The sequence below is a fragment of the Hypomesus transpacificus genome, chromosome 17, assembly GCF_021917145.1.
Source record: "Hypomesus transpacificus isolate Combined female chromosome 17, fHypTra1, whole genome shotgun sequence".
In the NCBI taxonomy this organism is placed as follows: domain Eukaryota; kingdom Metazoa; phylum Chordata; class Actinopteri; order Osmeriformes; family Osmeridae; genus Hypomesus; species Hypomesus transpacificus.
Window position 1 is genome coordinate 10906488 of NC_061076.1, and position 27236 is coordinate 10933723.

A 27236-nucleotide genomic window follows, 5' to 3' on the forward strand; every position below is an offset into this window, starting at 1 on the left:
TTAGGAATGCTTGGCTGGACCTGATGTTAGTTTCCTCCAGGATCACAATGACTCTTATTGAGTGACTTGTTGCTCTTGTAGGTTAGTTACAACGAAGTTAAGTCTTGTACTCGCTGTGAAATATTTTACTGTTGATTGTTCTTCTACAGGTACAGTCCTGCACTTTTTGTGGTTCATGTTGTTTTAATTTGTAACTTGTATAACTGCATGCTCTTATGGGTCTTCCCTTTTGGCACTTGTTTAGTTTTTTCACAATGTATGCTTCATGTTTTGGCTGCTTACAATGTTTGGGACTACCTTGTTGTTATGATCAGTGACCTATGCTCTTTTGTAAAGCTCTCTCTTGGAAGTCGCTTTGGATAAAAGCATCTGCTAAATGCATAAATGTAAATGTAAAAAGGCAACAGGTCATTGTACCTGTCGTCATCAAAAATGGAAGGCAATGTTGCAGGAAGAGGGAGAGTGAGGACGAGAGGGGGAGCCCGTGGAGGAAGAGTGGTAGGGAGCTGGAGAGGTAGACCTGGAGGTATGACTGGGCGATATGGGTAAAAAACGATCACAATAGATATTTATATTTCCATTCTATAACGATAATTAAGTAGATAGACCACAGATCCGTAGTAGTAGCAAAATAAGTCTCTTCCTCAACGTTTTCCCCATACTCGGCATAAAGTTTAGGCAGCGCGGTGTGAGAGAAATGTTTGCGGCTAGGGAGCACGTACCTGGGGTCAAGTAACTTAAGCTTTTTAAAAACTTGCTTTTTATCAATACCTTGGTGCAAACTCACACTTTCTGCATGTTCCAACGAGTGATTTTGCTTCAGGTGGTAAAAAAGGTTTGTCTTATTACCAGACTTGGTAGCCACCTGTTTGTTTACTACACAATTTGCACTAAACATTACTCTGCTCTTTGTCAGATTTCAAAAAGCCAAACCACTTCCAAATAACTGAAGAAGACAAACCCTTTTTATCAATCATTTATTCATTGGAAGTTGCTCCCTCGCGATGGCTATCACTGCCACTGTTTTCGGAAATAAGACTCATTTTCCGTGGTTACCATTAGCTACTCCACTCGAGGTGCTCAGTATATTTTAGTGAGCGTAGGCTACCATTTCTCCCCAACTTCCTGCTGCATCACAAAAATTAAATGGACTGCTGTTCCTAATTATTCTCTATCAATATTATTGAAAATGAATTAATGTTACGATATCTTTGTTGAGGGAAGTCATTACTTCGATATATCGATGAAAAAAATGATCGCCCAGCTCTACCTGGAGGCCGTGGAAGAATAGGGCCAAGTTTACAGTATCTAATCAAATTTGAGCAACATTGGTTGACCATGTTGTGAACCATGGGGCAGCATTCAGAGAGGCTGGACAGTGTTCAGCCCAACCTCAGCAGATATACTGTTGCAACAGTAATTTGGACATTTCGACAAGAGCACAGGTGAAAACTACTTTTCTCTACTGTCTCCAGTACAGTACAGTAAAATGTAGCCTACTATATACATCAGTTTTTTTCTGTACCCATTCACTGCAGTCCATAATGATAACATTGAAACAATGTTCTGTATTTCATTTGCTGTATGCTTTCTTTTGTCTCCATTTGCTGTGTTTACAGTATGTAGCCTACTACAGTATTTGATTTGAAATATGTTCTGATCTTCTGCACAAAATGCAACCTTTACATAGACACGTCGTGTGGAGAGTACAGTATATATTTTCATTAGGGCTATAAAGCAATAAAAATATTTAATCGCGATTAATTGCATTATTTCATACGATTAATCTCGATCAATCGCAAATGAATTCAATTTCTTACATATCAAATTTTTTTTATATCAAATGTTACCCCAATAATTTTTTGGGGGTGAAATAACATTAAAAGGGTGTACTTTAAAAACTCAAATAACTGGAAGATAACAAAAGAAAATTGTGAGGGACTTTTATTCACTCACAAACAGGCTGTAGGCCTACAATATTGAACATACAACATATTGTTTCATATTTAGGAAATGTGATCTCAAATGTAATACATGTAGTCACATACTACAGTGTCCGTATAACAAGTTCAGATGTAACACAACCTGACAATCAGTACACACAGCCTTCAGTTTGTCAACCGAGCCGTGAAATGGAACTTCCATCATTGTCATGTGAGAACAGGTGATTCCCAGGGTCAAAAAGAACTGCGTTAACAGCACAGTGTTTTTTTTATCGCGTTAAAGGGAGATTGCGTTTACGCGTTATCGGGTTAACTTCACCAGCCCTAAGTGTGCAGTACTTGTATTGTGTGTTGTGGTTGGTCAACATATTCATGTAGGCTACTTTACATACTTTACTGTAACAATATCTCTGACAAATTCAAGCAGGTTATATCATTAGAAAAGAATAGTTACTGTAAGTGTTTTAAATTGTGCACAACAGTGGGTAACTGGTTCAAACAGAGTCAAATTTTATGAACCATGTGTGTGGCATACATGACAGAATTATAACAGGGTGTCCACAGGTATAAACAAGTTAAATTTAAGACTTTTTAAGACCTTTTACAGTTTATTACAATCCCTGTCACAAATTTCAGAACCTTGATGTCCTTTTTCTCTAGATAAGAAGGTACAAAACTCGAAACAGTCATTACTTGTAACACACACTGCCACATGTTCAAAGCATTGTATGTTCATATCTTTAAAGACACTTTGCGCATGCAGAGTTTTTTATCAAAAAATAAATGTATCATGAAATACCATAGGAATATTCAATTAGATCATCCACACAAAAATACCTATAGTTTCACCATGTAGTTGTATGTACAGTCAGTAAATATTGTACTACAAAACATGTGATACATGTTTCATAAGATACTACATCCCCATAAATGGACCAAGAGAGAATACTACAGTGGAATCATTGAACAAAATCTGAGATTGTTGAGGAAATACATTCATTTTATAACATTTTAGTTATAACATTTCTTAGTTTTCTATCAGAGGAAAAATAATTAGCTACAAAAGAAAACTATGCTACTGTACGTAAAACATGTACAGCAGTGTTCCTCACCAGGCTCAAAAAAAGAAATAGCAAAACAAACGATGGATTACTCTCCTACATTTCCATCAACCCTGTCTTGTGGATTTGGCCACAGGTTTTCATCCACATCGCAGAGGACGTTTTCATTTGACAGAACTTTTTTGAAAGAACCTCCGGGCATGGCACTGGTCTGCCGTAATGTCATTGCATGCCTCATCCATTGCCTGGAGAAGGGTAACTTGTTCATGAGGGTGCCTATCGTACACCTTCCACCTCCATGTGGAGAATAATTCCTCAATAGGGTTGAGGAAGGGAGAGTATGGGGGCAAGTACAGGGCTGTAAATTATGGATGGGCTTGAAACCATTCTTGCACCAATTGAGCATGGTGGAACCTGACATTATCCCACACAACGACATAGGTCACGCCATCAGCACTACAGACCTGACTTAGCTCATCCAGGAAGCCTACAAGTAACGCTGCATTATATGACCCAATACGAGGGCTGCGCCCCACCACACCATCTTCTGATATCGCCGCACACATGGTGATGTTGGCCCCAAGTTGTCCAGGTACTTGGATGGTTGCCCGCTGGCCAATGACATTTCGACCTCTTCTCCTTGTCTTGGCCATGTTGAAGCCTGCCTCATCCAAAAATATGAATTTGTGATGGTTTTCATCAGCATCCAGCTCCATCACCCTCTAAAGACATTTCGAAAAGATAATTACTGATTACAATGTAACATTTCTGGGGAAGTTTCCACAACAGGCACCTTGAGCTGAACATACCTGAACATTCTCAATCCTCAGTTGCTTCACTCTGTCTGCATTCCTTTCAAAAGGTACAGAGTACAGTTGTTTTAGAGACACCTGGTGCCTTTTAAGAATGCGTGCAATAGTCTGTAAACTTTTGGCTTCCACATTGTTGAACATGTCGTCATTGTCCAAGATATGCTGCTGTATTTCTCTAAGGCGAATATAATTTCTGGTCTGGACCAAATTGACCACAGCCTGCTCTTGTTGCTCAGTCAGTATTCTGCCTTTGCCTCCCCCATTTGGCTTAGCCTCTATTCTGCAGGGGAAATTACAATACAGTAAAAACACATTTAGTCACCTACTTTGTGATACACATTGGCATGCAGTATGACCATTTGACAATTGCCCTGGAATGCATGCTGAAAGCTTACTGGTTTTCATTGCGGAAAGTTCTGATGATTGAGGCCACAGTTGATCTTCTGAGGTTTGGTTGGATCATTGTAGCTGTCTCAGTCATTGTCATGCCCCGATTCACGACATAGTCCACAACTATTGCCCTGATTTCAGTGGACACTCGTTGTTGTTGCTGCTGCTGTCTTGGTACGTGGACTTGTCCTCTACCACATACCCCCACACCTCTCTGACGAGGCCCAAGGCCACCTCTCTGACGAGGCCCATGGCCGCCTCTCTGACGAGGCCCATGGCCGCCTCTGACAAGGCCCATGGCCGCCTCTTTGACCAGGCCCCTGACCACCTCTCTGACCAAGCCCCTGACCACTTCTCTGACCAGGCCCCTGACCACCTCTCAGAAGGGGTGGTTGTCTCCCTCCATCCCTTGGACCACCACGTCTTCCTCCTCCCACTCCTTGACCTCTATTGTGACCACCTGCCAGCTCCATGCTATAGTATCATTACAGCTGTTGTAGGTGGCTACCACTCATTTTATATTACATAATACTCATACCGCAATGTGAAATCAATCATCAGCAACGAATAGTATTAACAAAGCAATTACAAGGGCCTGCCTACCCACAGGTGCTGCTGGTTTTCAAATCTTACATCATGGTTTAGTTCAATTTGTTCAGTTTTCATAGTAATTGGTGTCAATGGATCTTGTTATACTGAAACTTATGTTCTAAACTTGGAATATTTTTTCAGTTTCCATAAAACTATGCATTAAGAGTAATGCAACAGTTACTTATCATTTTGAGCAATAGTATCAATTGACAGTTAGATCATTGTAATTTAAGGAAATGACAGACATTTCAGATGTTATGTGTGAATTTGCATTTTGAAATGGTGATACTTTGATGTTAACTTTAGTCTTTTTGAACAGATGATTATAGTTCAATGAACAAATGATCTAAGCTATATGTGTATTGTATCCAAGCAATTGAAAATTGTGTAAGCGTTTTGAAAAATGTGCATTTTGATCATTTTGGTTCTGAAATTAGTGTCGAAGTGATTGTAAAAAACTGTAATACCACTTCTAAATGAAATTTAAGACCATACTTACAATGGAAATACAAATCAAAAGTGGAAATATACATGATCTTTCCAAATAAACACACTGATGTCTGTTCAAAATGAACAGTAGAGTAATAAATGACAATAATCGGTTGAGTTTAAGAACATTGACTGCGTGTAATTGCTCAGAGGTCAGATGGCATTGTTGGCACTGGATTTCCTATCGTAACATCTAGCGTTGTAGCGTTGACATCGTTGCTAGCGGTGGAAGTGGTGGAGCAGAAACTAGCAATTGCAGGCTGCTGGCGTGCCTTCACGTAGTCTCTGTGTTTTTCGATTCCATCACTCTGGGCTGCTTTTTCCGAAAGCGTCGTAAGCCTAAGTTGATCGTAGAATCCATCATAGGACGAATCTTAGTTTTACGGGCCCTTCCCAAAGACATCGTAGCTCAAGTGTCTCTTGAAAATGTGTAACTCTTGAAAGCGCATAGATTAGCCTACACACCTTACGAGCATGTTTGGGAAACGCACATAAGAAATATCGATGGTTTTGTTTTTTGTTCGATAGTTGCTACGATCCATCGTTATCAGGAAACGCAGCCCTGATCCCCATTGTCCCAAGTTTGAAATTCTTCCGAGACGCAGTTCGCTTCATAAGCATTTCCAGGCACCAACCTTAACCAAGAATACTCGTTCTTTTCAAGCCATTTGTAATTGAACGTTCATTTCCCCATGTTTCTAAGTTGAGTGGCTATCAACCATTAGCCTGGCTCTGCCCTCCTACATACTTCCGCTCAATTTGGATTTTGCTTCTGTACTAGGTCTGGGAGTTTGACTTTGAAGTCGGTTTTCAGAAACAAATTCTTTGTAGGTCCAATCAGCGAACTGAGGGAGTGGCTAAGAACGATGAAATTAATGTCGCGCACTAGTTTGAGAAGTTCAGTAATGGCGGAGGAGAAAGATGCGAGCGAAGCTATTCTGCGGTTGTGGCAACGCTGTCGAATATCCGTAAGTTAAAGCCGGAGCAAGAACATTCCTTGCTGAGTTTTGTTGGTGGCCATGATGTTGTGGCCCTCCTCCCCTCGGGGTTCGGGAAAAGTTAGATTTTCCAGCTACGGCAGCTAGCTCAGTTACAGTAGAGGTGAAAGAGTTGGCTAAGGCGAACGCTTGCGATTGGTTATGGCAGATCAGAGTGGTTCTGGGCAGATCCAATAGTTTTAAACTTCAACAGAGAACCCGCCTTCAAGGAAGTTAACGCTTGTCAATGGAATGATCCCAGACCCTCTGTACAAATGAAATATACTAATCAACCATTGCTGTATTACCTGTATTGCCAATGCTTTACATCATCAAAATCTGCGCAGTGTGTAACGCCTGTTGTAAGTGTACATTTCTCGCGTGCGTTCAGAAGTTTGATATAATCACGCAGGCGTATGCAGGCGCTAGTGAGTCATTCGCATAACAACACGTGGCATAATAGTATGCCCCATACTATTATACTCCATACTGAGAGACCTAAACGCATGTGTGTACGTGTGTTTCACAAGCCGGTGTGATTTAAAACAACTCTTGGCTGCGCTCCGCTGCTACTGCAGACGTCAGCATTGCCTGCTGGCTGGGAATTATGAAGTGATGGAGGGAAGAGGGGTAAACAAAGATAAAGGGATAGAGCAGAGAAAGGACAGAGACATAGATCAGTGGAAAATTAACCAGGGGAAAAGATGGAGAAACAGAGACCTGAAGCTACGGTGTAGCTTCACCATATATCCCCTGGGTGTGAAAACACTCGGGAATATTCAGTCCCCCCAGGATTTCACGGGCCTTTTTTGTGATAGTTGCGGGCTAAAATTCCGGATTTTGCGGGAGCTTTTCCAAAAAGTTGCCATGAAAGTTGCGTCGTTTTTTAGGTGTTTGTTGCGATTAAATTGCGGGAGCAAGTTAAAGTTGAAATGAAAGGTTGCAAATTTCCCTCTGTTATTTTATTTATTGGTTGAAAAATAAGTAATTAACAAACATTCATTAAAGAATAAAACTAGGGTGCCCAGACGTCCTCTTTTACTCGGACATGTCCTCTTTTCGAGACCTAAAAAATGCGTCCGGCAGGGATTCCTAAATTGTCCGGGATTTTGCCTTTGAGAAATGGTCCCTTAAATAACCTTACCAACATGCCAATTATTGCTTATCCAATTTTTTATCCTTATCCAGCCAGGATTTACATTCGCATTGAAGGGAGGAATCTCAGTTTTTTTTACAAAAAAGATTGAAATCTCTATCTGTCTGCAATACTGCTCTCAGCCTCTACGCAACTTCGGCGCTCTCACGCTTGCCAGGCATAGACAGTAGAAGAAAGTACACGCAGTGATTGACTGGTTGGGCAACCCTGGATACAGGACGGTGTTTTTTGCCTAGAAGTCTATAGAAAGCTGGCACCTTATTGAACAAAAAAGTGAAAGAGTTCACAGACACCAGAAAGACAGGGGTTTTCCAGGGTAAAAATGGGTCTTTGGTTCCCCCAAAAAATTATATATATGTATATATATTCTTTTTTTTTCTTTTTTCTAATTAATGTATTTATTCCCAGGTGTTTTGCATCCCCCCCCCCCAATAACTATACACTTATACAATAACAGGCTTAAATGAAGTGACAACATAACTTATACGACTTACAGTTCTCAAGGATGCACACACGCAATCTCAACTACGGTGTGAAGCGTGTGTACGTGCAATTCTCCGACATGCACTCTAAAAATCACTGCTGATAGACGGTCTAAAATGTTGTACAGCTGATACTGTTCTGATACCGTGGCGGCAGAAATTTTGCGATAGAGGAAACACTGCACTATATTTTCATTCCAGGTTAACAATACCAATGGAGGCTGCGTTGGAAATCGTTAATCAAACTTTTGTCAGCATTTTCAGTGGAAATTTCATTTGCATTTGTACAAGTGTATTTGTACACGTCGGGCTGGCCCTCGCAGCGGAACGACAGTTTAGTGGCCACTCTGTCCATTCGCGCACCTCACAGTTGCGTATTTATCAGACAAGAAGACATGCTTATCAACTCGATTACTATTGATCAAAACGGAACGAGGGTTCGGCTGTAGCCTACTTGAAACATACTATTGAGAACATATTCGCTGACTAGAGCTGCAACGAATAGTCGACAAAATCGACTACGTCAATTGTGAAAAATTGTCTACGTGGATTTTTTACGTTGACGCGTAATATTATATACATATTATAAAAAAGATTCAGAGCCTGTAATTTTCATTCAGCTTTGCAATGCACTGCCGGAAGTGCAGGGGGCTGTATCGCTTACATTACGGCAATGAGCTGTCAGCGCATTTTATTAATCATACCAAACTGAATACCAAACTGATTTTCACGCGGTTTGCTTTGCTGCAAAGGTCATACATGTCGCTAGGATACAGGACAGGTTATTCTTTTCACAAAATAAAACCAATAGTATGGTATTGTTAAATTTCACTTGTGAGAAGTAATCCCCCGAGCCCTGTTTACTATTGTCCGCCAATTTGAGCAGGAATATGCTGCACAGTGCTGGTATCTTGTATATTCTGATGCTAAGCAAATAGGAATTTTCCCCTTCTAAGATGGCGGACGCATTTCTCCCACCCAGCAGCCTACTCTTTATTATGTCTATGGACATACATTCACCAAGGCAAAGAAGAAGAACGTTTTTGAATCGTGGTGGAACATAGTTAAGTGTGGGAGAGCCGAAACAAGCTAGACCGAGAGCTTCAAAAATCTGGGAATATTTTACCAGCAAACAAAATAAAAAAGTACAATGCAACATCTGCAAAATGGAATTAGCATTTTATTCCAGCACCATGGCAATGCATGAACATTTGAAACGGAGGAATCCTGGAGACACCACGTCTTCTCCTGCTGATGGATAAGTTTAAGTTAACTGCCTAAGTAACGTAAACCTTGTTAACTTACGTAAGGTTTACGCTTACATGTTGGAAAACCGAACGTCTCATGGAGGATGCTTGCTAACGCTATTTCAGTTATTTTACGTGCAAATGTAGTTAATCAGTGAATTATCAGAGTAGCCTGTCTTTTCGTTCGTTCTGAATAGTAAACCTCCTCCACTTAGCATTCGTCAAACTAAATATTGTGGAAAAATAATAATTTCATATCAACACAATTATGAGAGATCTACTCTAGCAGCATACAAAAATATGAACTATAGCCTACATTAATTAAAACATTGTTTTTTTTCTCTTTCTCTTTTAGTACTAAGCAAAGGTGTGTGGACGAGTTTGTCCTGAAGAGAGGCTCCTGCACCCCTCAGATGGCAGGAGTCTTGACGGAGAGCATCTTCAACATGCTTGTCAATGACATGAGCCCTCTATCAATGGTTGAGGATGAGTACTTTATGCAGATGGTCAACACATTCCATCCAGGTTACACCTTACGTTCCAGAACTCATAAGCACTTGCAGAGGCTTGATTGTTATTTGGAGTTACTTTAAAAACGTTATTTGTATTTTACTTTTAAAAGCATATTTGCACTTTAATTTGTATTACTATTTTGTTTATTTATAATGATGTTTACATGTTTACACAACTTGTTAGTCAAATACATTTAAATTAAAATTTCCAAAATGTTGATCTTTTTTTTTTTTTTTGGGGGGGAATAATCATTAGGTTAGTCGATTAATCGAAAAAATAGTCGATAGATTAGACGTTTACCAAAATAATCGTTAGTTGCAGCCCTATTGCTGACATGCATTGCACGCGTGATGAACACAGCTTTTTTTCTTTTCTTCATCGCGGATGAAACGGCTTTGGTGCGCGCCAACATTTTCTCTACGCAGGAAAACCCCCGAATGAATGCGTTCACAGTATCGACAGTACATTCAGTTCACGTTCACCAAAATTAGGAACGAGTTCATGAACTTTCGTTCAATGAACGCTTGTTGTGGGGTTGAGTTGTGGGAGACGACAATGATTGGTCAAAGTTGCGGGAAAATCGCGGTGATTGGTTAAAATTGCAACGTTGTGCTGAATTCGCGGGGAATCGTTGAATTTGTGGAGGGTCTGAATATTCTGGAATATTTTCTTTGAAACCGGGGAGAGCTGATGATTTGAACAGAAAAAGGGGGGAGGAGGGCACTCAAGTCACCATACAGAATAACCAAGAACCTGAAGGAACAATTAACTACTTCTAAGCATGCTGCCAATCCTTATTAGCATGGTGTATTCCCAAAGCAGTGCACACACTCCTAAAGAGATTCATCAAATCTTATTTGGTGTCACAAGCAAAGAGGTGGCATGTGCCGTCAGCTGAGAGCACTGCAATCTAGCTGAGTAGGCCAACTGGAAGATTGTGGTTTCATGCAGCCAGAGTGCTGCTTCCAGAGAGGATTACTTCCCCTACAAGGACCTTTCTTTACAGGTACCTGCTTGGAGGAGGAGTAGAGGAGCAGTGGCGGATCTAAGGGGTGGCAGATGCCACCCCAATAAAAAATACTGGCTTTTTTTTTTAAAGTTTTTTTTTATAGGTCACTGATCAAAACAACGAGATAGCCCCAAACATGAAGCATATATTGTGAAAAAACAGTCCCAAAGGGAAGAACCATAAGAGCATGTAGTGAAACAAGTTACAATTAAACAACATGAACTTCAATCTTCCCCTGGAAAAATATTATTTGTACATTACAGAACATTTCAATAAATAATATTAATGTTACTGTTTAATTTAAACTACAATATTCTAGCCTAATCATTTACCATAGGGAGTACTGTACCCCTCTACTCTGGGTTTGATTCGCTTCCAGGAGGCCACCCAACAACTTCCTTCTGCCACCCCATTGCCACCCCAAATGAAAATCTCTAGATCCGCCCCTGTAGGGAGAGAGTAGAAAGAAGAGAAAGAATATCATCCTCTTACAGAACACAAAAATACACAAAAAGAGACAAACAGTTGCTGTGGTGTAAGTAAGTAAGACTTTATTTTTAAAGCACATTTCATACAAGAATTGTAGCTCAAGATGCTTTATAAAAAATCAAAAAAAACAATAATACAAGTGACAAAAGCAATAATTAAAATAGCAAATCGATAGGAACAATAATATAACTAATGAAAGTAGTAGAACCCTTTTTAAATAAAAATAATTAAAAGCTTTGGTAAAAAGGTAGGTTTTAAGCTGTCTTCTAAAAATGTCTAGAGTGTTTGCTTCTTAATATTCATGGTTAATTTGTTCCATAGTTTTGGGGCGTAATTAGCAAAGGCCGAATCCCCCAATCTTCTGGTGACCTCTAATAGGCCTGCATTTGATGATCGCAGTGTTCTAGCTGGTGTGTAGTTTATAGTTTATAAGGGAGTTAGCAATGTAGCTAGGTCCTTGTTCGTGTAGAGCTTTGTATGTGAGGAAAAGGACCTTAAAGTCAATTCTGAAGGTAACAGGGAGCCAGTGTAAAGTGGCTAGGACAGGACTAATGTGTTCTCTCCTTTTAGTTTTTCTTAATAATCTAGCTGCAGAATTTTGAATGAGCTGTGGTCTTTCAGTGGTTTTCTTGGGAAGACCAGTGAAAAGTGTGTTACAGTAGTCCAGCCGGGTGGATATAAAAGTATGAATTAACTTCTCTGCATCATTTTAGTTTATGAATGGTCGTACCTTTGCTATATTCCCTTACGTGAAAGAAAGCTGTTTTGGTCACTTTATTAATGTGAAAGTTGAAATTCAAATCTGAGTCCAGGATTACACCGAGACTCGTCACCTCTGGTTTAAGACAGGGGATTAAGCCAGATTCTTAGTAAGCATCTCTCCTTTGGATTTAGGGCCACATATTAGGACTTTGGTTTTGTCTTCGTTTAATTTAAGAAAGTTATCATTCATCCATTTGTTTATTGCCAACAGGCAGTTGGTAATGGAATTGATGGCCGTTCCATCGTTGGGTTCAGTGGATATATATAGTTTTGTGTCATCCGCATAGCTATAGAAATCTATGTTATGTCCTCTGATTATGTCGCCGAGTGGTAACATATAAAAAGAAAAAAGTAATGGACCTAGGCAGCTTCCTTGAGCAACCCCGTAGCTGTTCTTATGTTTCTTGGACCTATGGTCCCCTAAACTAACATTAAACTTCCTCCCTGTGATATATGATTTCATCCAGTTCAATACACTATCCGTGAACCCAATAAGCTTTTCCAGTCTATTGATTAGGATGTCGTGATCAATGGTATCAAATGCTACACTGAGATCTAATAGGATAAGGATAGAGACTTTATTTGCATCAGAGTTTTGTCTGAGGTCGCTAATTATTTAGGTAAGAGCAGTTTCAGTACTGTGATATTTCCTGAAACCTGACTGCCAGACTTCCAGGACTAGGGCTGGGCGGTATAGAAATGTGTCTACCGGGAGAGATTTGGCTATACCGTTTCAACCGCGGTATACTTTCATGCTATATTTTTGTATTACACGTGTCAATTAAATGTCTGGTTGTTGTATTGTATATAAGGCTTGCGATATTTAGAATTGTAGTTTACCTTTTATTTGATTTGCTATTTTCGTTTGACCTTGAAGCACATTTGAGTTGGTCTGACGGAATTTTCAATGTGGAGTGTATTTTGTCTAAGCAGACCACATTCATGCCAGGGCTCGACATTAACTTTTTAAGGCACTTGTCCTTTGGACAAATACATTAACGTTTCATTTGTCCATGCACAAAAGTCACTTGTCCGGGTAAAGATATCATTTAATATATATTTTTTTTGTGTTGACGTTTCTAGCTTGCTAGCGTCGGCAGCTGTGAACTTTGCAAGCATTTCAACCGGTTTGCACACTCTTACGCCAAACCTTGGATTTCTCTTGCTGAGAAGGCAACGGCAACCAAGTAGTCCTGCTAACTTTGTAAACAGTAATGGACGAGGCACAGGCACACGGAGTGAAGCAACATAGCCCGTAAAAGCTCGTCTCGGGGCTATTTATCTTATTTTAGATACAGTATAAGTATAGCTGGCTTGCAAATACAGAGGATAGCCTACCAAAGTTGAGTTAGCCTATGTCGTTAGCGATACTAGCTAATTAGTTTGCTAGCTGTATAACATTTCACTGTGATGAAGAAATATTCAAAGTCCTTGGATCAAACATTTTCTAAGTTTGAAACAGCACAGGAAATCCAACAGAGTTTGATGCAAAGGGTTTTATTAGAATCCAAGAAAGCAGGGTGATTAAAAAAAACGTGAGTGTGATCCTGCAGAACCAAACTGACAAATCTTCTCCGGACACTCTAATATCAAAACCTTATCAGTCCTGTAAATTAGCTATTTGCACAATATTGTTTATCACAAATGCATAATAAATTTTACACTATTGGTCTCTCTCTCTAAAAGCTTCTGATTACAGGTGCATAGAGAATTCATAATTTTTTTGTAGACCTGCTCTGACCTTGACGGCCAGTCACACTAAGCTCCGAGCTGTGGGTCGTAAAATTGCCTCTTACTGCTGGGCTTTGTAGTTTTTCTATGACAGGAGCCTGCTCACATACTCTTTCTCTCACACCCAGCCCCATTCATACAGTTTAACACTTTAGGCTTGATTTATTTTACATATTAGTGGATATACTAAACAGTCAACAGTGTTGCATCAGGTTTTTCTTGAAGTGTAACATATAAAGGTATAAAAGTGATTAAGAGGTACATTTTTCAATCTTATAATCCATAATCATTCTTCATCTTCATAATTACAATAGTATGATATTATTCCACTTCAACTGGGTCTTGCAGCGCTGCTTGATTTAGTGAAATTATTATGAAATGTTATGTTCTACTAGCCATTTGCCTACTTGGGCAAGTCACAGTTTTCCAAATCCCTGATAGTGTAACTGAGACGACACAGTAAATAATTCAAGTAATAAGCCCCCATTCAAGTGTTGAGCATTAAATTAGCTGCAAGGTTTGTAGAGATCTTGGGACAAAGCCACTTTTTTGTGATTGGCTAATGCAGAATTCGGTCAAATAAAATCGGAAAAATAGACGTAATGAGTGGAACATAACGTGAAGTAACATGTCATTTTATTTTGTTAGTTTTAACTTGTCCAGTGGGGCAAGTACATTTCTCTATCACTTGCCCTACAAAAAAATCCACTTGTCCCGGACAAGCGGACGAGCCTTAATGTCGAGCCCTGCATGCCGATGTTAATTGTTGGAATGCTGCTTCAGCATTCCAAGTATTGCTCTTTGAATCTTTATTGTTGGAATGCTGCTTCATCAAATAATTCAGCAGTTTCAGGCCATGGGCGCTATCACTTTTCAGCTTTGTACCTCTTATGCTTGAATTAATATAAATCAATATTCTACACATTTTTTACATGGTTTTCCAATTGAGTATTTTTTTTATCCTCTCAATCCTCTTAAACTTCTTCAACTTTCAAATCCTTCTTCTTCCTCAATTCTTCAGCTACAGCCATCATTTAAACTTTAAAATGTTGACAAAACCCTAAATTATGTTTGATTATGTTTCATTACTTTTTCAAACCGTTTCTGAGATTTACATGCGTGTGTACGAGAAAGCCTAGAGTGCAGACTGAATCGCTTAGAGTGGAGGGGAGCTTCAGATGTCGTTGAAAACATATTTCTAGTTTGCCAGCATTGCCACAATTTTCGCTCTTTATGCTTCGTTTTTGGATCAATAGATAGCTAATATTGAGCTGGTCGTAGACAGTTGTCTGTGGAATCCAACGGACTTGCACATTTATTCAGAGCCCCACGAAAGCGAGACAATGTCCAACTCTCGCCCCATAGAGTCCAATGCAAATCTTGTGACAAATTCGTCAGAAAAGTCAAAAACAACCAGATTTAGAAACTGCCGGTAGAGTCGTATTTCTGACCGCACAGACATGTAAAGGACATCTTTGGTTTCGGCAGAGTCTTGGGTCTTGGAAAATATCTTTATTTTTGGGATTGGACGTATAGTTTTGCGTTTAGGTTAACTTGTTTGATGTGTGGATTCTAGCTACATTTCTGGTATTCTCTGCCCTCAGAACGTTAGCAATCATAGCTGCACCGTCACCGTGGCAACCACACAAACACGCAACAGTCTCTTACACAGGTGATTGGTATTTAAGCAATAAGCCCCAAGAGGCCGTGGTTTACGCTGATTTTAGAACAGGTAAGGGGAGTTGTTAGGCACGACGCGAAGCGGAGTGCCGAAAACCCCCTTACCTGTTCTAAAATCAGCGTAAACCACGGCCTCTTGGGGCTTATTGCTTTTCTAAAACTGTTACTACAAATATTTGATATCGTGTCATCAATAAAAACAATTAGAAACAAAATTGTTTAATCATAAACCGTCATTCTTCCGCTACTACAAAGTATAGTTCCTACATAAATCGTTGCCACGCAACAGCCAGATGGACATCTTTGCCGTCTTTTTCAATTTGAAATATTCGATGCGCAGTAATATGGAATGTTAAAGATTGTTATGAGGACAACCTGTGAGGTTATGCTGGATTTTACAACGGCATGGAATGCGATATAGCCAATCACAATCAAGAATGGGAACAACCAGTTTTAGAATAGCTGATTAGTGGAGACACAGACAAGCTATTCAGTCAACTCGTCTCATTAAAAGACTAAGAGCACCACAACACAACTACTACCACTATTGATACTGCTATATCTTACGCCACTACTACAACTACTAATTCTGCAGATGCTGCTAATATCTCTTTTACCAACTACTATGCTAATGGTACTGTTTTGTTCTACTACGCCACTGAGTGCGTTCACCTGACCATTAGAAACCTGATAGCAATGTTGGTTTATGCCAAAAATACGATTACTCTGTTTACATGTGTAATTAGGTCCATGGAATATAAGTCGTTGTATGCACCACGGACAAAACTTGCACCATCATCCTTCTGCAACAAAGTGTCGCCGTGTCTTCCTGTTTCGGCCCTACTGCTGTACGTTTAATTCAATCAACACATTGAATCCTACTAAGAAAGCCGAGTAAACGCACTCAATGATAGGCTACATTTGCTACTGATATTACTATCCCAACTAATTTAAGCTGTTAAAACTATAATATTCTTGTTACAACTAGCTAGCCAACTTCTTCTTCTGGTTAACAGTTCAACTTTCAGCTTCTCCAGCATTGTGGGCTATTTAAGCTCTTAGCTTTGCTAGATGATGCAATTCAGCTTCCACACTGCCTCTTGAAATGCAACTTTTTCTTCGATTGCTTCACAACATTCAAACTTATTCTCCCGCATTGTATTTAAGCACTTAGCTTTGTTAGATGATGCGGTTCAGCTACCACACTGCCTCTTTAGAGTGAGTCACACATTTTTTAAATTAATTTCAGCTTGCAGGTATTTTCTTATTTCTGTATTTTCAGCCATTTAAAAAAATGATTTCAGATTTCAGCATTCCAACGCATTTTCAGCAGGAAATGCCTTTTCTAGTTAATGATATCTATTTGATGACCCATTCTACAGGTAACCAATTCGATTTGTTGTTCAAGTTTTATGTCTCGTACTGTAAAATTATTGTTGTAAAACTGTACTGTACTGGTGGCATTGCTAGCATTCTTGATCTAGGATGACTAGCAGGGTCGGACTGGCCATCGGGAGACTTCCCGAACGGCCGGTCAAACAAACGGCCGCTACAGCCACGGCAGTATTCAAGAAAAAAAATCCTAATAGTTTACGCTCACTTTGAGGATGGCCTTAATACCAAGCAACTAGAGCGATCCAAAATCCAAAGGGTGGGGGTGGTCATTTTCCCCCGTGTAAACTTGAACGGTGCACTTGTCCGTCCATTTGACAGATCACGATTGGTCAAAAATCTATCGTTTTCCGGGTACAGCCAATTCGTTCGCTAATTCGGAGCTATTTTAGCTAACATCGTTGTTTGCTTAGCAAAGAAATGGAAAGGAAAAGAGAAAGAAAAAAACAACGGGCACTGCAAGCAAATGCTGCACAATGTAGAAGTATAGAACACACTTAGGCCGTCAAAAGACGAAGAGAGTTTGAAGCCCGAAGATGCGGCTGTACCAGATCGAGGCGCCAGGTGCAAGTAGCTGTAAGCAGCTGTATTTTCGACATTTATAAAATTCAAATATCATTCCAAACCATATAGTTTTAATGTTTCTAAAAACATTATACATTTGGTATTACTGCTAGCCATTTTTTATGAAGTACAAGAAATGGCCAAGAGAAAAAGGCACGCATCTAAATATGCACAACACATTTTTTGGCTTTAAATAATACATGTGCTATGTGGCTCAAATGCAATTGTCTTGATTTTCTGTTCTGTGTTATAAAGCAGGCACAGGTGACACAGGGAAAGAGATGGAGGCTGCTGTGGTGACAGGGTCCAATGGAGAGATTATGACAGGTGCTGCACTGCAACTGTACACAAGAGTCAGTCTGTTAACAGGGTTATTATATGGAAATTAGTTTTTTGAATTGATGGTCATTATTGAATATAGTTAACTGATTATTGTTTTTTTGCAACATCAAATAGCAGATGCAGAAACAGAGACAAGTATGGAAAAAGAAAGTGAGGGAGAAAGTGGAGGTGGGGGGCGGCCGGTCTGTGTTTCAAAGTACCGGGCTGTTTTTCGGTCCCAGTCCGACCCTGATGACTAGTGAGCGCTAACTACTTACTGAGAGTGAGGTCATACCGGGAAATATCAAACTGAGGCTTTAACATATCGACCGAGCTTTAACAATGTTAATACGCCGAAACTGAAGTTAGATATGGATAGTAAAACTCAGACTGATCGCTTCCGCTCATTTTGAAATTTTCGGAGGGCATTACGGATCCTTATTGAACTGTGAGTAGGTCACCACGCGGATGGCATGACTGCGCATCAGAACGCCCGTACTCGTAACTTTTTTGAGTCTTTTGTTTTTAACCTGTTTTGCTTGCGGGCCCGCCCGCGGGCCCGAAACACTGCCCCCTCCTCCCCCAGTTATTACGCATTAAAAATCATAAATAATTTTTTTCGACTAGTACACATGTTGTACATCGTTGGAAAGCTACGATTCTTGTGCTTCCATTGAAATAAACCAATTCAAGCTCAACTTGCAACAGAAAGTAGCGTCAACGTCTTTGTCCGGTGACCGTTCATTCAACAATGCCAGAGAAAAAAGTTGTACTTACCTTCGATTACTTAGGAATGTCCAGGTATGCACACAACTCATCAAAACCTCATCTGCTTACATTCCAAAGGGTCCAAAGTATCAAACCATGTCGAGTAATTGTCCAAACAAAGAATTATATCCACACATAGCCACGATCTTGTTGCTTCATTGTTACTTCGTAAAAAAAAAAAAAAATTCTGTCTCTCAACGCACTTTAGCTCATAGCATGAGATCTGGGTCAAGTAGAAACACGGATATAGTCTTAAAATGGCCGCTACACTCTGACCTTTTGATAGACACCTTGGTTTAGCCAATATTAGCTTCCATGCCCCGGTGACAGTCCTCTAAAGCCAACCAGGTCTGTGCGTCCAGCCCGCCCCCCGCCCACCCCCCCCCCCCGCCCCCTCTACACGATTTTTTCTAACTGGCTTGGACTGATTCTGAAAAGAGCTAGTTATCCTTGTAGCTTAGCGCTAGCTGTAAATGGCGATACCCCATATGCCAGGTTTTGTGGAGCCTTCAAAATAAAAGTCGATTGCGCAATATGTCAGTGTTCTTTGTGTGCCAATCCTGGAAATCAGATAAATCACTCCAATGTGTTCATGCTTCAGTTTTCGTGTTTCAGTAATACTAATGAGGGATTTAGCTGTTATATATGATAGTTCTAAGGACCACCTTTCATTAGAGATAACAATTATACCTTTTTATCCTAAGAATTTGACCTTGGTTAGAAGGGTCATTCTGGAGTCTCCAAAAGGCCCTTTTTGAAAACGCCTGGATGTACTCTTATAAAAACGTGTCAAATATGAATATATTGTGGTATTATGTTTGACTTTTGATCTGAATTGGGTAAGGCTTCAACCTGTGGTCCAATTCTGTCTTCCAGCTAATACCTACCACCTCTAGGCCTCTTCAGGCCTCTGTTTTCAAAACAAAATCCAGGCGGAAATAGAAACTTTCACTTTCCTTGTGTTCAAGCTTCTATTACTCAACACCAGTAGGACTGACAGGGGTCCTGACAACAAGGAACATAACTTCAGAGTGTCAGCTTTCAAAAGAGTCCATTTACATGCATATACTCCAAATGGTTCAAGAACAGCTTTCAATTTACTTTGGGCATGCTGTTCAGGCGTTTTTAGGCACATTTAACAGTCTCCAGAACAGGTTAACTCAAGTGTTGTGTCATGTGAGGTAGTTGTTTTTAATAAATAATCAAGTGTGATGATGAACTATGGTTTGGTTATTTTGTACCATTTCTTAATTGAATTTACAGAACAATTACTATACTGTGATACCGTAACCGTGATATTAAATTACTCATACTGTTATAGAAGATTTTGGCCATATCGCCCACCCCTACTGTGGTGTAAAAAAGCACTGTAGCCTATTGTGTCCATCTGGTGTTGAAAAAGAATATTTTCATAGGATGGTTTAACCTCCTCCCCTCACCCTACAATTGAACCCCCAGTCTTACTCACAGAGCACTAACAACAGTCCACAGTTGATGTGGTAACGGATGGGTACAAACACACACACACAGACTACGAGTTTCCAGCTAGCCTACACCATAACCATTATCATTTAGACTTAGGTGCCCCCTCAACAGGAAACTACAGGCACTTGTGTGTGTGTGTGTGTGGTTTTCTGTAAATTTGTATAACTTTTTAGTCTGTGTGTGTGTCTTTTAGTGTGCGTTGATGTCAGTTTGGCAACTGAATGGAAAAGGTCATCTGAAAACCATGATCCAAGAGTTTGAAACATCCCTGCTGATGACCAACCATCTGTATCGCCTCTCTAGCTTGCTTGAGTTGGCATGAGAGGTGGCTAACCTGAATCCTTTACACTAACAAAAATACACTTGGGGTTTCACTAATGAACTTGCATTCACTTAAAATTAGTAGTTGTTACTAATCTTAGCCAATTTACAATATGAAAAAACAATACACCCAACTGTTATACAAAAAAGCATGAAATAAAAAACAGATCAGTACTTCAATTGTTGTTTCCAATATCATTGTCACATATCTTCACATCAACATGACATATCATATGCACAATGAACAACAATACTAAATATAGCTGCAAGCAGCAATGAGGTGGCCAAAAAGTCAAATGACCCATAAAACACTTCCTCAGAACAGGGTTGCGATTAAATGCAGCAAGTTTGGTGTGAATCCATCAAACATTTGCTGAGATACGACCCAACTTCCTGTTTGCTGGCTTAATGGCACATTTTGATTGGTTGTACCGGGCAAACGGTGCTGAAAATGAAAAAATAATTTGATGGCCTTTGTGAGGCTTGGTCTGAAGATAATCTCTGCCAAATTTGGTGAAGATTGGACAATATGTGTAGGAGGACTAGATAACAAAACGTTTTTCAATGAATTCAAAATGGCGGCCGCATCAATTCGACTATTATCACAAATGATGATGGGTCACACACGGGACATCCCAAGATATTATGAGACAAAAGAATCACTTAATAAAGGCAAACAAATAAACAGTTATTGGCCAAAACAAATTTTTGCTTCCTGTGGCCATGCCCAGTAATGATATGACACCAAATTAATTGGACAACCTCACAAGAGGGTTTCGAGTCATCATACCAAGTTTGGTGTTGATGTCTCAAAGATTAGCTGAGATATGATTCAACTTCCTGTTTGGTTGCTTTGTTGCCAATTTTGATTGGCTGTACCAGACAAACGGTTTTGAAAATCAAATATCTTTTAATAACTTCTGCGAGGGTTGGTCTGATGATGATGTGTGCCAATTCTGGGGATGATTTGACAAAAATTGAAGGAGGAGAAGCAAAAAAACGTTTTTTCACAAAATGTAAAATGGCGGGAAATCTGTATAACCGGAAATTGACGCCATGGTGTGCGTTGAACTCGTCTCAATCCAGGGAATCCAACGGTACCTCATTTTTTAATATCGGTCATACGGTTCAAAAGTAACGTGTGTAAACACAAGTCCAACTTTGACCAGTTGTTAGCGCTAGAGTGCTCCAATGGGAGACATGAAACTTGGTGAATATAAAGAGGGGACTGTGCTTAATGAGTGTGCCAAATTTCACAACTTTTTACCATACGGTTCTAGGGGCTGCCATAGACTCCAATGACAGAAGATGTGTAATAATAATAATAAATATTGCTGCAAGCAGCAATGAGGTGGCCAAGCAGTCAAATGACCCATAAAACACAAGAAATCCTCAGAACAGGGTTTTGAGTGCATGCAGCAAGTTTGGTGTGAATCCATCAAAGATTTGCTGAGATACGACCCAACTTTCTGTTTGATGGCTTAATTGCACATTTTGATTGCCTGTACCGGGCAAACGGTTGTGGAAATCAAACAATCATGTGATGGCCTTTGTGAGGCTTGGTCTGAAGATAATCTCTGCGAAATTTGGTGAAGATTGGACAACATGTGTAGGAGGAGTAGAGAATTTTTTTTTTCAAAGAATTCAAAATGGCGGCCGCATCAATTCGGCTATTATCACAAATGATGATGGGTCACACACGGGACGTCCCAAGATATCATGAAACAAAGGAATCACTTAATAAAGGCAAACAAATAAACAGTTATTGGCCAAAACACATTTTTGCTTCCTGCGGCCACGCCCAGTAATGACATGACACCAAATTAATTGGACAGCCTCAGAAGAGGGTTCCGAGTCATCACACCAGGTTTGGGGTTGATTTCTTAAAGATTAGCTGAGATATGATCCAACTTCCTGTTTGGTTGCTTTGTTGCCAATTTTGATTGGCTGTACCGGACAAACGGTTTTGAAAATCAAATATCCTTTGACAAATTCTGTGAGGGTTGGTCTGATGATGATGTGTGCCAATTCTGGGGAAGATTTGACAAAAATTGAGGGAGGAGAAGCAAAAAACTGTTTTTTGCTTGAAAATGCTAAATGGCAGAAAATCTATATAACCGGAAATTGACGCCATGGTGTGCGTTGAACTCGTCTCGATCCAGGGAATCCAACGGTACTTAATTTTTGAAAATCGGTCATACGGTTCAAAAGTTACGTGTGTAAACACAAGTCCAACTTTGACCAGTTGGTGGCGCTAGAGTGCTCCAATGGGAGACATGAAACTTGGTGAATATAAAGAGGGGACTGTGCTTAACCCTTTCACACGTACGTTCTAAATTGTTTGACTGGTCCCCCAGGGTGAGTTTTTAATGCGCGTGATTTTGGATCAATTTTAACGTTCCAGAAATTGATTATGACGCATTAATGTCGAATTGCTGTACAATTTAAGCATTTCTCTATTCGCATTTTGAGTTGAACCTGTTGGACCCCGTAGCTTTGACCAGGCAACAACCCATTGGTTGTTTAGAATATTACGACCACCCCCCACCCCCCTCCTCCTTGATGCATTTCATCCGCCTCGTGGGACCATGTTTACCTTTCATGGCGACGTTTTTCTGGTAAGTGAAGTGTTTGTTCAACTGAAGTTACAACACATATATTTTGCATGATATTGAAATTAAAGTATTAACTGCTGTACTTTACGAGGTGATGTGTTTGCTAAACTAGCTACCTCGTAATAGTGTAATTCAACTAGCTAGAGTGTAATTCAACTAACCTAGCTAGCTGTTACTAACTAGTGGCCATGTTACGTAGCGTTATTTAGTGTAGTCGGATTTTACCTTATACTAAATACTGCAGAAGTCTTCGGTCCAAATGGATTGCAATGCACGATTATTGTTGTCTGGCAGGCTTTCATCTAACGCTAGTAACTCATTTCATGAACATGGTTTACCCATATCGTACTGTATGCTAGCTGAGTAAATTGCACAGGCCTCTAAATCACAGGATACATGTACAAAAGACACAGTAGTTCAGTATTTAAAACAATTGTTTTTATTTTATATAATTAAAAACTGCTTTTCCAGAGGGAATCGAAAAACCAGTCAGCCAATTTGAGCCAATAAAGGCGAGACTGGAAAATTATTCCCTGACCCCTAGCAAAAAGGCGATCAAGCAAGCTCCTGGAAAATCTTTAGGTTCTAGTTTGCCCACTCAACGGCGAAGGTCGAAATGTGTTATCTGAAACAGAAATAATAATTAGTGCATAGTAGGATAAAAAGAGAAAGTATAGCTTGAAGTCCATCTGATATATGTACATATAACCAATTGTTTCATTTTTTGGAAAGAACAATTAGTACACATTGAAACAACTGGATAGCTTGACGGTTATCTGAAAAAAAAGAGAGTTTATTGTTTTGGCTCCAGACTAGGGCTCCGAGCAGGTTGACTCCTCTCTTGGTTTACTATGTCGTCCTTTGTTTTTTTGAACCATTCTTAGTCTGGCCCCTCACCTGAGACCACTTTGTCTTGGGAGACCCTACCAGGAGCACCAGGCTCCAGACAACACAGCCCCCAGGTTCATTAGGACACACAAACCTCTTCACCGCGATAAGGTGATGGTTCTAGAAGAGGTGGTTAGTTTATTTTTTACACGCCCCAAATGTTGTCCAATGTTTACAAGATTTGGCACAGATGATCTTCAGACCAAGCTTCACAAAGGTGTCAGATGGATTTTCAATTTTCAAAACCGTTTGTTCGGTAGAGACGATCAAAGGCGGCGGCGAAGCCGCAAAAGACACGTGAGAGCGTAACTCAGCAACCATTTGTGCGATTGTCACCGAACTTTGGTTTCATCGTTCCAACGAGGAGCAGAGGAGGCCTGTGGTGTTATACCAGAAAAAAAACACGCAAACAGATATTTCAACCAAACGTGGTGTGTTGCATGAGTGCAACAGGTTGTTGTGACTTAATTGTTGCGCAAGTGCTATGGAGGCCATGTCCTGCTCTGGACTGCTTGGCCCCTCCATTGCTGCTTGCAGCTATATTTATTAGGGGCCAAGCAGCGAAGCTGCGAGGCACCTATTGTTATTGTTAGTATTATTATTATTATTATTAGGGGCCAAGCAGAGAAGCTGCGAGGAACCTATTGTTATTGTTTGTATTATTATTATTATTAGCGGCCAAGCAGCGAAGCTGCAAGGCACCTATTGTTATTGTTAGTATTATTAGGATTCCTCCGTCAGGAGGAAACCTATTGTTATTGTTAGTTTTATTATTATTATTCTTGTTCCATGGAAGTCAATGGCAAAATTTTTTTTTTATTTTTTTTTTATAACAGGAACTGGATATCTGAAAAAAAGGTTTTATAACAGGAACTGAACTGGATATCTGGGGAAAAAAAGAAGTTTTTATTATTATAATTTAATTTTTTTTATAACACAAACTGGATATCTCGAAGAATATCTGAAACAGAAAATATATTTGTGTGTGTGTGTAAGGGGGGGGGGGGGGGTTATAACAGGAACAGGATATCTGAAACAAATGTCTTTTTTTATTTATTTTTTATTTTTTATAACCGGAACTACATATCTGAAACAGAGAAAGGGCAGTACAATAGAAACAATTGTTGAATGTCATTATATATGTGTATATGTATAATGCAGGGAGTGTTGAAAATCTGCTACTTGTACCGTTGGCTTTTAAATCCCGCTCAACGCCAAGGCAGAAAGTCACATACAAACCTGCTGCTTGAACCGTTGGCTTTTAAATCCCGCTCAACGGCCAAGGTAGAACGGGAGATCTGTTGGCTTGATCAGTTGTTGTGGCATGACCCCTCACCAAGATGTCATGTGAACGTCCTGCTTGAACCGTTGGCTTTTAAATCCCGCTCAACGGCCAAGGTAGAACGATGGGTGTTTAATAATGTTTGAGTGTGTGATACTCCTCAAAACATGGGGCAGCACACAAGGCAACGTTGCATGCCACACACATGAACTTTGTCACTTTCCTCTCCTTTCTCCGACGCGAGGTAGAAGTGCACACCTTGCACTTCCTCCTGGTCCTGCTTCCTTGGGTAGCAGTCTGAGGGACCTCCGAGGGAAAGTGCCTGGCAGTCAACCGCAGAGGATTGTCTGATGTGGGACGGCCACCGGTGGATGGGCGTCGAGGTGTATGATGCACCTCGAGCAGCTGTTTCATCAAGTTCAGTCTGTATTCCTGGTAAGGGATGACTCTCCCTAATCAGAATGAAGTAAATGAGTAGGAATCAGTAATCACAGCAACTCAATTATTTTAAAAGCTTTGTAAGGAAATTATGTAATTTGAAATGTATTGTGCATTTCTCTCACCAGACTGTTGACGGTGGACGATGTGGCCATTGAGAACAGCAGTGTCTACCAAGTGAAAGAAGACTTTCTTATACCACTTGGTAGTCTTCCTGGCACATTCGACAAAGCTGTTCACCATGTCCGCCTTGTCCACAGCCCCCATCTTCTTGTTATAGTCAAGAACACAAGCTGGCTTGAGTTTCCTCTCCCAGGTGGCATGATCAATCCTTGCCGTGGCTGACATCACTGATGAATGAACAGTGGTGAGCATATGAACGTCACGTTTATCATGCCACTTAACGGCCAACTGACTGCCATTTTGTTTGAACTCCACTTCACCCTTCTTCATTTTAGGGCTGAAGGCTGGCATCCCCTTCCGATTTGCACGAACGGTCCCACAGGCCCCCGTTCCTCGGGAGAGGAGGTGCTGGAACAATGTTGGACTGCTGTACCAGTTGTCGATGTACAGGACGTGGCCCTTTTTTAGGTGGGGTGCAAGTAAGGTCATCACGACCGAGCCAGATATCCCAAGTCCTGGAAAGTGGGTGATGTCAGTGGTGGATCCCGTGTAAATGATCATGTCCTGCACGTAACCGGTCAACACATCACAAAGGACAAAGAATTTGACACCAAACCTATGCCTTTTTGATGGGATGTACTGCCGAAATGCCAGCCTACCCTTCCACTTCATTAGGGATTCATCGACACAGAGGTCTCTGTGTGGCACAAAAACCCTTTGGAATGAAGTGGTGAGAGCACTAAACACATTTCTGATCTTGTGCAGGGGATCATTTACGTTAGCGCTTGCACTGTCGACAAAGTGCAAGCAACGGAGGAGAAGCAGGAAACGGTCCTGGGAAAAAATTGTGGCGAAGAAGGGGGTCAGGAGGATGGGATCTGTGGTCCAGTAGTCTCGGAGAAAGTTGTGGGATGTTGCTGTGGCTGTACCAGCAATATTAGTATTGATGCCGGTGGGACTTTTGTAGTAAGGGTCAGCCGGATGGTCCAGCGGAACGGCAGGTTGTGAGCACCACATGTCAGTGTTTCTGTGTTCACAGTCGCAGGAGTTTGCCTCTACTAGAACCAATGCCTTGAATTAAAACGTTGTAATGCCAAATTGATTCAACTGTTTATAATCTGTTTTCATTTAGGTGTGCCATATTATTTGGGTGTGCCACACGTGTTATTCGGCAAGATTACCATCAGAATTTAAAAACACTTCAAGTTAAAGTATTTTATTGTCAGATGCACACAACAACACAAGGTCAGACTGGACACCGAAATTCTTGGGACAAGACAAAGCTAAGCAACCTGGCATAACATATGTACTCAATGTGTCATCATTGTGGAAAAGTGATATTTCTCTGACTGGTGAATGTGAGCGCAAATCATATGAGCGGGAATCATGTGAGTGACGTGTCTGACGACAAATATTAGTAAAAAGTTACTGTACTGTGGTAAAATTAAACGTATATTCCTTTTTAAAACACGTTGTTGCAAATTAGGGAAGTAGTTGCTATTCCGATATTAAAATATTAACATATTGTGGTTGTGGTATATGATTTTAGTGGTAATGGTGGTGTATAGGATGATAAGCTAATTGCTATTACCGATAACGTAGGCTGCCATGTTTATTGTTTTGATCAGTACTCAATGCATTGTGGGTGTCAAAGGGTCAACGAGATAACCTACTCTTCTCACAAGAAAATACTGAGGCGTACGGGGT

General features: G+C 40.3%; 1 protein-coding gene and 1 long non-coding RNA gene across 2 annotated transcripts; one reads left to right on the forward strand and one right to left on the reverse strand.

Annotated features, from left to right (window-relative positions):
* Positions 1 to 22507: 22507 nt before the first annotated feature.
* On the forward strand, positions 22508 to 26423 carry LOC124478960. Its single transcript, XR_006957342.1, has 4 exons — positions 22508 to 22801; positions 25217 to 25403; positions 25535 to 25773; positions 25865 to 26423. It is a non-coding gene; the product is annotated as an uncharacterized LOC124478960 (long non-coding RNA).
* On the reverse strand, positions 24824 to 25832 carry LOC124478956 (piggyBac transposable element-derived protein 4-like). The gene is made up of 2 exons (XM_047037383.1): positions 25532 to 25832; positions 24824 to 25420 (listed from the first exon to the last, which is right to left on the reverse strand). Exons 1-2 carry the CDS (start codon positions 25779 to 25781, stop codon positions 25101 to 25103), a joined length of 570 nt encoding a protein of 189 aa, XP_046893339.1. The 5' UTR covers positions 25782 to 25832; the 3' UTR covers positions 24824 to 25100.
* Positions 26424 to 27236: the final 813 nt, after the last annotated feature.

What these genes read in the sequence shown, in the direction of transcription:
- LOC124478956 (XM_047037383.1), bottom strand. Translation starts at nt 25,781, where the DNA reads ATGCTCACCACTGTTCATTCATCAGTGATGTCAGCCACGGCAAGGATT. An exon ending in CGTCCACCGTCAACAGTCTG is followed by an intron (nt 25,421 to 25,531) that starts GTGAGAGAAATG and finishes CATTCTGATTAG; the next exon opens with GGAGAGTCATCCCTTACCAG.